This window comes from Macaca fascicularis, chromosome 6 (genome assembly GCF_037993035.2).
Source record: "Macaca fascicularis isolate 582-1 chromosome 6, T2T-MFA8v1.1".
NCBI classification, from domain to species: Eukaryota; Metazoa; Chordata; class Mammalia; order Primates; family Cercopithecidae; genus Macaca; species Macaca fascicularis.
Genome location: NC_088380.1, coordinates 71,841,169 through 71,852,310, shown reverse-complemented (window position 1 = coordinate 71,852,310; position 11,142 = coordinate 71,841,169). Strand labels below are relative to the sequence as shown.

At 40.1% G+C, this 11,142-nt stretch overlaps 1 protein-coding gene across 1 annotated transcript; it reads right to left on the bottom strand.

Moving 5' to 3' along the window:
* Nucleotides 1-253: 253 nt before the first annotated feature.
* LOC123573971 (endogenous retrovirus group K member 7 Env polyprotein-like) lies at nucleotides 254-8,110 on the bottom strand. The gene is made up of 2 exons (XM_045393799.3): nucleotides 7,965-8,110; nucleotides 254-3,564 (listed from the first exon to the last, which is right to left on the bottom strand). Exon 2 carries the CDS (start codon nucleotides 3,012-3,014, stop codon nucleotides 2,073-2,075), a length of 942 nt encoding a protein of 313 aa, XP_045249734.2. The 5' UTR covers nucleotides 3,015-3,564; nucleotides 7,965-8,110; the 3' UTR covers nucleotides 254-2,072.
* Nucleotides 8,111-11,142: the final 3,032 nt, after the last annotated feature.

The following is an 11,142-nucleotide window of genomic DNA, read 5'->3' as shown; positions in this document are numbered from 1 at the left end:
TCTAATGTCTGACCACTCAGAAGATTTAACATTTTGTTGTATATACATTTAGTATTTTGTGTATGTGTATGTATATTTATATTATACATTTTATATATGTGATATATAAACAATACTGTGCCAGTCCCCTGGATTGGGTTTTGTCCTTACTGCCCATCTTTCCTCTATTGTCTGTCTTAGCTTTCTCCCTCATTTTGCTAGAGTATATCCCTAGGTAACTTCCTAAAAGAATTTGTTTCACTAAAATTCCTGAATCCTTATATATCCAAAAATGCTCTCTTTATTTGACAGCTTGATTGGTGCTTGATGGATTGCCTCGGTGGTACAGAAAATTATTCAAAATAATTTTGGAATCATTGCTCCTTTCTTTTCTTTTTTTTCTTTCCTTTTTTTTTTAATGATCCAAAATGTAATTTATTTATTGAAGTAGTATGATGCATTTTAAAAGTCATAGACATGTAAATGAGATAATTATCATTTTTAAGTGACAGGGCTAATTATTGATATTATGATGAATTTTATATTCGGAGTACATATACACCTGTAACAAGAGATTATCTTTCCTTGCAATAATGATTTTCACTTCCTTTTTATTTATTTATTTATTTTTTATTATTATTATACTTTAAGTTCTAGGGTACATGTGCATAACGTCCAGGTTTGTTACATATGTATACTTGTGCCATGTTGGTGTGCTGCACCCATCAACTCGTCAGCACCCATCAACTCGTCATTTACATCAGGTATAACTCCCAATGCAATCCCTCCCCCCTCCCCCCTCCCCATGATAGGCCCCGGTGTGTGATGTCCACCTTCCCGAGTCCAAGTGATCTCATTGTTCAGTTCCCACCTATGAGTGAGAACATGCAGTGTTTGGTTTTCTGTTCTTGTGATATTTTGCTGAGAATGATGGTTTCCAGCTGCATCCATGTCGCTACAAAGGACACAAACTCATCCTTTTTGATGGCTGCATAGTATTCCATGGTGTATATGTGCCACATTTTCTTAATCCAGTCTGTCACTGATGGACATTTGGGTTGATTCCAAGTCTTTGCTATTGTGAATAGTGCCGCAATAAACATACGTGTGCATGTGTCTTTATAGCAGCATGATTTATAATCCTTTGGGTATATATCCAGTAATGGGATGGCTGGGTCATATGGTACATCTAGTTCTAGATCCTTGAGGAATTGCCATACTGTTTTCCATAATGGTTGAACTAGTTTACAATCCCACCAACAGTTGTTGAGGTCCGCAGGTTTCCTAAACAAAGGAATGAACACACAAGACAACACAAGACAAGACAAACACGGCGGCCGCCTCGAATCGCGTGCTCTGCTTTATTTTATACAGTCGTTTGTGGAATGTTACCAAGTCACAAGACACATTGTTGTTTTTCTGACCTTTCCCTGACTTCGTTTGCAAGAGCAGGACTTATGGGGAACGCCCTGCTTCATTTGCAAGAGCAGGACTTAAGGGGAACGCCCTGCTTCGTTTGCAAGAGCAGGACTTATTGGGAACGCCCTGCTTCGTTTGCAAGAGCAGGACTTATCGGGAACACCCTGTTTGCGAGCACGTAGTCCTCTACATTTCCCCTTTCCTTATTTAAAAGTTTGAATTTCTTTTAAAACCATCATTACATGTTGGGCTCGCTGGGATTCAGTGTTTGCCCTTTGGCACCGTCTCCAGCAGACTGTGAAAATGACAAAGGCAAGAACAACAATCCATACATTACTAGAGACAGAGGTCAGCAAATTTTTTACAGGACTCATAGGGTTCAAAGACGTCAAACTTTGTGCAATACCAGTCATCAAATCTGCACAAGTCAGCAACGGTAACTGATTACAAAATGTTTCAGAAATGTTCTGTGTTAATTCTTGTATTTCTAGGGAAAGATTATTATGACCAATTAAAAGTCTCTTTATCTCAGTCCAATTATGTACAGTGCTGTTAAAAGGAACAGGAGTAATACAAAATTGGGTAGTGTTCCAATCACATTACAACAAAACTCGGGTATTCAACACTGTTAGCTGATATCCCAACCAAGAAACCACTTGTTCTAGATTATCTACTCATTCAGGCAAATGAGCATCTATGTCTCGTTGCTGCTGCCACAACAAATGTGATTGTTCATGCCATTGTTGCACAAATTCTGCATTTTGTATACTCTGGTGTAGAGCTAATCCAGCAACAGCGGCGGTGGAAGCAATTGCTACAAGTCCTATCACCGCGGTCACGACGATTCCAACCATCCTCCGACTGCGTTGGACAAGATCTTGCATAACCTTGTAAATTTGAGTAACCCCAGCAGATTCACTCCAAGTACGTGTTAAGTTTACAGGTAGCCAGGTTTCTTTTCTGGCTCTTAGTATATATAAATCGGAATGAGACTCATTCCAATTATTATTCCACCAAGTAGTATTTATACAACTTAAGAATGTACAATTGTTTGTACAGTTAACTACCCCTGTATTATTATCCCATTTAAATATTCCTGTCAACAACAAGTAAGGCTTTCTTACACATGCAATAACATATCTAGAACTATTTCGATGCAAAGATATATGGAAAGGGTTAGCAATATTAGTAAGATTTAAGGATATGTTTCCCACGAAAGTGAACATTGGTTTACCAGCAGCTAGCAACTTCCAAATATGACCTTGTATTTGTGAGGTATTAGCCAAATGTGGCATAGGGGGTGATAGACCACCATCATGCCAAATAATAGTTTCATTGCCATCTGCAGCGATGTTGTGATTACTCATATGCCAACGCAGGTTGACATGGTTGAATTTAGTCTGAAAATCATGTACACTCCAATCTGTAACAAGGTATTTACGACTCTTCCCTTTTACTTCTAACAATCGTGGCCCACTACTTCTACATCTAGTCCACTCTAGTTGGGAAACACCTCTGGACACATCAGGGATAGGGCATAAAGATAATGTACTTGGCAGAGTTTCATCAAGTACTGCAGTATGATTATACTTGAAACTTTGAGCCACAACAATCATAGTAAAGGCAGAGATATGACTATGGTTATAGCGAACAGCTCAAGCCTCATGAGAAAGATGCAGACAATGCGGACTACCCCCAAGACATATAGGTAATACTTCAACCCCAAATTGATATGAACTATTTACTGTGCCAGTGTCTAATTCAGGATCCTGGTTTAAAAAAGGCGATGGCATCCAAGCAGTATCATTAGTAAATACTGGGACTTATCTGTCTCCCCAGGCCACACCTTGATATAAGGGTGGAAAAGGAATATAAGCCCAGTATGTAAATTCTCCAGCTGTTACCTGACAATTTACTACGGCCAGCATAGCCAGGAATAAAGTCAGTGGGGTTTTGGGCTGCCCAGCTTGTTGAACAACCCCTTCAGCTTCTTAACTGTTTCAGCTGTCCCCATGTTGGGGGCTCCGCACGTCCAGTTCCGAAGGTGAATGTTCTCTGAGCGCTCAGATTTGGCTCCTGGAATTCCTTCAGGAACTCTTTGGATCGGCTTCTCTTCGCCATGGCACTGTTTCAACCGTCGAGATGGAAACCAATCGTCTCCGGCACCTGTACGGAAAAGAGCATAGCCTCGGCCCCATTGTAAAACATTTCCTTTTAAATATTTCCCTTGTAATGAAGGATAATACACCCACAGATTACTGTTTTGTGGCTTTTCTAAAGGCTGTTGAAAATGTTTCACCGCTGCAGACTGCTGTAATTGGCGCCAATGGTTGGGAAAATTTAAAGTAAAAAGGGCTTTCAGAATTTGATGTTTTGGGGAATCTCGCCCATCTCCCCCTTTTTGTTTTAAAAGTTGTAATTTTAAGGTAGCATTGGCTCTTTCAATAATTGCTTGACCTTGACTGTTAAATGGAATACCAGTGGAATGATGAGTATGGTATAAAGAGAGGAAGGCAGCCAATTTGCGAGAGCAATAAGCAGGGGCATTATCAGTTTTTAATTCAGCAGGGACTCCCATAACTGCAAAGCAAGTAAGTAAATGAGTAATAACAGAGTCAGCCTTTTCAGAGGGTATGGCGTAGCCCACTGGAAATGTGACCACGTATCAATAGTATGATGAACATATTTTAAACGACCAAAGGAAGGAACATAAGTTACATCCATTTGCCAAATGTGATTTTGTTGACTGCCTCGAGGATTAGTACCTGGACTTAAAAAAGGTGCAATAATAGGAGCACAAGATGGGCAGGCTCTGACAATAGCTCGGGCTTCATGGCGTGTTATAGAAAATCGCCGTTATAATCCTAAACTATTAGTATGATGTAGTTGGTGCTCATCCTGAGCCCGTTGGACACTGCCAATAAGTAAAGAATCAATCTGACTATTGCCAAAAGATAAAGGTCCTGGCAAAGCTGAATGAGAACGAATATGAGTGATAAAAAGGGGGGCAGTGCGGGAAGTAAGAGTTACAAATAATAAAGAAAATAATTTTTGTAAAGGAGTTTGAGGAAATAATGGTAAAGAAGTCTGAGAAATATATTTAGTTACATATACAGCATATTGGGAATCACTAACTATATTATAAGGGGTTTGAGGCCAGTCTTGTAGAACTATAAGAATGGCAAAAAGTTCTCCTTGTTGTACTGATTCAAATGGATAGTGAGAAATTTTTGAATTGTCTGAAGTCCAGTATCCAGCCTTTCCATTGCTTGAAGCATCAGTAAAAAAGGTGGGACCTTTAGCTGGAGTGTAAGAGATAGGATTATATGGCAGTAAAGAATATTGTTGCAGAAAAGCAAACAATTTATTACTAGGATAATGCTGAGAAAGAGAACCAGTATACTCAGCGCAAGCCACTTGCCAACCCTCATGAGTTTCCAGCAGAGATTCAATGTATTGATTAGATAATCGGGTAATAATTTTTACAGGGTCAGCACCAAGCAACTGACGAGCTCGATGTCGTCCTTTAATAATTAATTCAGCCAATTTATCAACATATGGGTGAATTTTCTTAATGGCTTTATTAGCCAAAAACAGCCACTCCAGAATATTATTATCTTGGTGTAAAACGGCCCTTGGCGAATGGGGAGTATGAAAAAGACACAACGAAAGTGGAAGATTGGGTGCAATATAATCAAGGTGAGCTTCACTAATTCTATTTTCTACAAATGACAATTCTTCTTCTGCTACAGGGGATAAAGTCCCCATAGGTTGAATACAAGTATTTACAGCTCTAAGATCAGTTAATAAGTGCCATTTTCCTTTTTTTTTTTTTTTTTGACAAGACAAACACAGGGGAATTTCATGCAGAAGTACTTGGTTCAATATGCCCCTCGGCCAATTGTTCCTTAACTAAATTCTTTAAAGCCTTAAGTCTTTCTTTAGATAATGGCCACTGTTCCACCCGAACAGGAGTTGTAGTTTTCCACTTCAATTGTAAAGCTTGAGGCTTATGGACAGTGGCTAAGAGTTTAAAGGATTGTAGCCCATTTTGAACATCATATTTTTGGCAGCTGAAGAAGTATGAGGAATGCTTAAAAAGGCACCAAATTGTTGTAAAAGATCACGGCCCCAAAGGTTAATATTAATGGGAACAATATAAAAGAATACTTTTCCTTGTTGTCCTTCAGGTCCTACACAGCTCAGGGGCTCGACAGTTTGGTAGACTATAGAAGCAGTACCTAGGCCGGATAGAGTAACCAATACTTGTTTCTTTTTCCAATGATCAGGCCATTGAGCCAAACATTATTATATACATCTGCTCCTGTGTCGACTAAGCCCTCAAAAAGTATCCCATTAATTTGCAATGAACATAAAGATTTTTGATCAGAAACTAAAGTTTCCCAGAAAACAGTTTTCCCAGTACTACCGAAACCTCCTTGATGAGACACATCTCTAGATAAGAAAGGAAAAAAAGGCAATAAAAGCAATTATGCAATACATTCCCCTGCCTCTAGGCGCATAAGTTGTGAGACTTGTACCATAATAAGGATTTCATCAGTAAAATCAGGATCAATAATTCCTGGGACCACCATTAACCCCCGCATAGCGTTGCTGCTTTAACCTAGTAAAAGTCCTACATGTCCCTTTGGCAAAGGACCACACACTCCGGTAGCCAGCTTATATATTCCTCCATTAGGAGATAAAGTATAAGGTTGGACAATAGCTAGGTCAGCAGCGGCACTCTGCTTAGTGGCAGCATAAAGCTGAGAAACTGGGGTAGGGTAAGATGTCTTTAAGGAGGACTCGAGGTCATTCCTTGATGTAAGCCACTGCTTACTGGGTACTGGGGTAGGCCTGCATTGTAGTTGTTGGGGCCCCAAGCCTGCGGGCCCCGGCTCCCATTTCCCGAGAGGGGTGACAGTACATTCCCACTTTTATCAGGTTTTGAACGGCATTCATTGGTCCAATGTCGACCCTTGCCACATCGTTTACACATATCAGATGGTAACCTTTTTTCTTTTAGAGCAGAAGAGCCTAATTTTTTCCGGCATTCCTTTTTAAAATGACCGGGTTTCCCACATTGATAGCATATACCTTGTTTAGAATTGCCTTTTAAAGCCTTAGAAAGTGCCCCAGCAAACAATTGAGCATTGTAAATAGCTCCTCCAACACCTGCACAATCCTGAATGTATTCAGCTAAATCAGCTCCACTAGCTTTTAGAGGACACAGCAATTTTTGGCACTCAGGATTGGCACTCTCAAAAGCCAGAGTATCCAAAAGAATTTTAGCAGCAAGGCCTGAACCTACAGTCTTTAATACAGCATCTTGAAGACGGGCTACAAAATCTGGATACGGCTCAGTGGCTCCTTGTAGGATCTTTACAAAAGATAAAGAAGTTTTACCCACTATTCCAACCTTACTCCACGCTTTTATAAACAAGGCTTTAATCTGAGTGAGAGCAATATCATCTAGGCCTGCCTGAGCATTAAGAGTGGCGTATTGTCCTGAACCCGTAAGCTGCTCTTCAGTAGCCCTGGGGGATTTCGTGTAGCATTTTTTCTAGCTTGTACTCTTGCTTCCTCCCACCACCAACTTTTTAATTGAAGCCATTGCAAACGATCAAGGACAGCCTGTCCCAACGTTTCCCAGTCAATAGGAATCATCATATGTTCTGAAGAGAAGGAATCGAGAAGGCCAAGGACAAACGGTGATTGAGGTCCATAATTAGAAATTGCAGCTTTCATTTCTTTCAAAAATTTAAATTGTAGGGCTGTAAAAGTCACATTCTGGCCACCATTTGGGAACTGGGCATTGGGGCCAAAAGCAGGTGTTATTGGGAATAAATCTAATTCCTCGAAATCATCCTTTTCCTTCGATTCCTTCTTTTCTCCTACAGGAGGAAGAGGCACAGAGAAAACCTGACCTGACATAGGCAAAGAGGTTGGAGGTGGAGGCAAAGGGAAATCCTTTTAGCAGAAGGGAAGGTAACAGGGAAGGCTCATGGCGGAGAGATAGGAGAAACAGGAGCAGCGGTATCTTGCAATTTTAACAACTGTTGTAACATCTCTAAAATGTGCTGCAAATCAAAATTTCCTTCAGATGAAGGAGGCATTAGCTCTTTTTCCAATTCCTTGTCCTCAACAACCGGGGCATAAACATGTTCCTCTCTAAGATCATTCCTCTCTAAAGCTTCAGATGCCTCACCTCCTGTGGCAGTATCGCCATGCTCTGAGTCAGTTTCAAGTAACTCTAATGCCTGAGTAATGGAACTACACACAAAGTCCACAAAGTCAGAGGCATAATTTGCCCTCGCTGATGAGCTCGACGCAGTACTTTAACCACTTGTAACCATTCCTTTCGATTTAACTGCACTTTGGTTTGATATTGAAACCAATAACAATGTTGCTCAACATGGGCAAACAATCACTTCAAAGTCTTATGTTCCTTAACTAACTTCTACTCCTATAGACATCAACAGTCCCTGCAGTAACCACAAATATTCAGAGGCCAGAGAGGTGGAATTCCCCATAATTTTCCCGTGGGTCCCCCTTTCTTTATTTACCTGCCCGGGGTGTTCCCCCTCCAGTTCCTTGCTCTCGTGGAGCCACGGACCCTGCTCGCTGCGCCAGATGTTGGGGTCCGCGTGTTTCCTAAACAAAGGAATGAACACACAAGACAACACAAGACAAGACAAACATGGTGGCCGCCTCAAATCGCGCGCTCTGCTTTATTTTATACAGTCGTTTGTGGAATGTTACCAAGTCACAAGACACATTGTTGTTTTTCTGACCTTTCCCTGACTTCGTTTGCAAGAGCAGGACTTAAGGGGAACGCCCTGCTTCGTTTGCAAGAGCAGGACTTATTGGGAATGCCCTGTTTCGTTTGCAAGAGCAGGACTTATCGGGAACACCCTGTTTGCGAGCACGTAGTCCTCTACAAACAGTGTAAAAGTGTTCCCATTTCTCCACATCCTCTCTAGCACCTGTTGTTTCCTGACTTTTTAATGATCGCCATTCTAACTGGTGTGAGATGGTATCTCATTGTGGTTTTGATTTGCATTTCTTTGATGGCCAGTGATGATGAGCATTTTTTCATGTGTCTGTTGGCTGTATGAATGTCTTCTTTTGAAAAATGTCTGTTCATATCCTTTGCCCACTTTTTGATGGGGTTGTTTGTTTTTTTCTTGTAAATTTGTTTGTGTTATTTGTAGGTTCTGGATATTAGCCCTTTGTCAGATGAGTAGATTGCAAAAATTTTCTCCCATTCTGTAGGTTGCCTGTTCACTCTGATGGTAGTTTCTTTTGCTGTGCAGAAGCTCTTTAGTTTAATTAGATCCCATTTGTCAATTTTGGCTTTTGCTGCCGTTGCTTTTGGTGTTTTAGACATGAAGTCTTTGCCCATGCCTATGTCCTGAATGGTACTACCTAGGTTTTCCTCTAGGATTTTTATGGTATTAGGTCTAACATTTAAGTCTCTAATCCATCTTGAATTAATTTTCGTATAAGGAGTAAGGAAAGGATCCAGTTTCAGCTTTCTACTTATGGCTAGCCAATTTTCCCAGCACCATTTATTAAATAGGGAATCCTTTCCCCATTTCTTGTTTCTCTCAGGTTTGTCAAAGATCAGATGGCTGTCGATGTGTGGTATTATTTCTGAGGACTCTGTTCTGTTCCATTGGTCTATATCTCTGTTTTGGTACCAGTGCCATGCTGTTTTGGTTACTGTAGCCTTGTAGTATAGTTTGAAGTCAGGTAGCGTGATGCCTCCAGCTTTGTTCTTTTGACTTAGGATTGTCTTGGAGATGCGGGCTCTTTTTTGGTTCCATATGAACTTTAAAGCAGTTTTTTCCAATTCTGTGAAGAAACTCATTGGTAGCTTGATGGGGATGGCATTGAATCTATAAATTACCTTGGGCAGTATGGCCATTTTCATGATATTGATTCTTCCTATCCATGAGCATGGAATGTTCTTCCATTTGTTTGTGTCCTCTTTTATTTCATTGAGCAGTGGTTTGTAGTTCTCCTTGAAGAGGTCCTTTAAATCCCTTGTCAGTTGGATTCCTAGGTATTTTATTCTCTTTGAAGCAATTGTGAATGGAAGTTCATTCATGATTTGGCTCTGTGTTTGTCTGTTACTGGTGTATAAGAATGCTTGTGATTTTTGCACATTAATTTTGTATCCTGAGACTTTGTTGAAGTTGATTATCAGCTTAAGGAGATTTTGGGCTGAGACAGTGGGGTTTTCTAAATATACAATCATGTCAACTGCAAACAGGGACAATTTGACTTCTTCTTTTCCTAACTGAATACCCTTGATTTCTTTCTCTTGCCTGATTGCCCTAGCCAGAACTTCCAACACTATGTTGAATAGGAGTGGTGAGAGAGGGCATCCCTGTCTTGTGCCAGTTTTCAAAGGGAATTTTTTCCAGTTTTTGCCCATTCAGTATGATATTGGCTGTGGGTTTGTCATAAATAGCTCTTATTATTTTGAGGTACGTTCCATCAATACCGAATTTATTGAGCGTTTTTAGCATGAAGGGCTGTTGAATTTTGTCAAAAGCCTTTTCTGCATCTATTGAGATAATCATGTGGTTCTTGTCTTTGGTTCTGTTTATATGCTGGATTATGTTTATTGATTTGCGTATGTTGAACCAGCCTTGCATCCCAGGGATGAAGCCCACTTGATCATTGTGGATAAGCTTTTTGATGTGCTGTTGAATCCAGTTTGCCAGTATTTTATTGAGAATTTTTGCATCAATGTTCATCAGGGATATTGATCTACAATTCTCTTTTTTTGTTGTGTCTCTGCCAGGCTTTGGTATCAGGATGATGCTGGCCTCATAAAATGAGTTAGGGAGGATTCCCTCTTTTTCTATTGATTGGAATAGTTTCAGAAGGAATGGTACCAGCTCCTCCTTGTACCTCTGGTAGAATTCAGCTGTGAATCCATCTGGTCCTGGACTTTTTTTGGTTGGTAGGCTATTAATTATTGCCTCAATTTCAGAGCCTGCTACTGGTCTATTCAGGGATTCAACTTCTTCCTGGTTTAGTCTTGGAAGAGTGTAAGTGTCCAGGAAATTATCCATTTCTTTTAGATTTTCTAGTTTATTTGCATAGAGGTGTTTATAGTATTCTCTGATGGTAGTTTCTATTTCTGTGGGGTCGGTGGTGATATCCCCTTTATCATTTTTTTTGCGTCTATTTGATTCTTCTCTCTTTTCTTCTTTATTAGTCTTGCTAGCAGTCTGTCATTTTTGTTGATCTTTTCAAAAAACCAACTCCTAGATTCATTGATTTTTTGGAGGGTTTTTTTGTGTCTCTATCTCCTTCAGTTCTGCTCTGATCTTAGTTATTTCTTGCCTTCTGCTAGCTTTTGAATGCATTTGCTCTTGCTCCTTAGTTCTTTTAATTGTGATGTTAGAGTGTCAATTTTAGATCTTTCCAGCTTTCTCTTGTGGGCATTTAGTGCTATAAATTTCCCTCTACACACTGCTTTAAATGTGTCCCAGAGATTCTGGTACATTGTATCTTTGTTCTCAGTGGTTTCAAAGAACATCTTTATTTCTGCCTTCATTTCGTTGTGTACCCAGTAGTCATTCAGGAGCAGGTTGTTCAGTTTCCATGTAGTTGAGTGATTTTGATTGAGTTTCTTAGTCCTGAGTTCTAGTTTGATTGCACTGTGGTCTGAGAGACAGTTTGTTATAATTTCTGTTCTTGTACATTTGCTGAGGAGTGCTTTAC

Bases quoted from the DNA above. Each gene is read 5' to 3' on its own strand.
- LOC123573971 (XM_045393799.3), bottom strand. From the start codon at position 3,014: ATGATTGTTGTGGCTCAAAGTTTCAAGTATAATCATACTGCAGTACTT.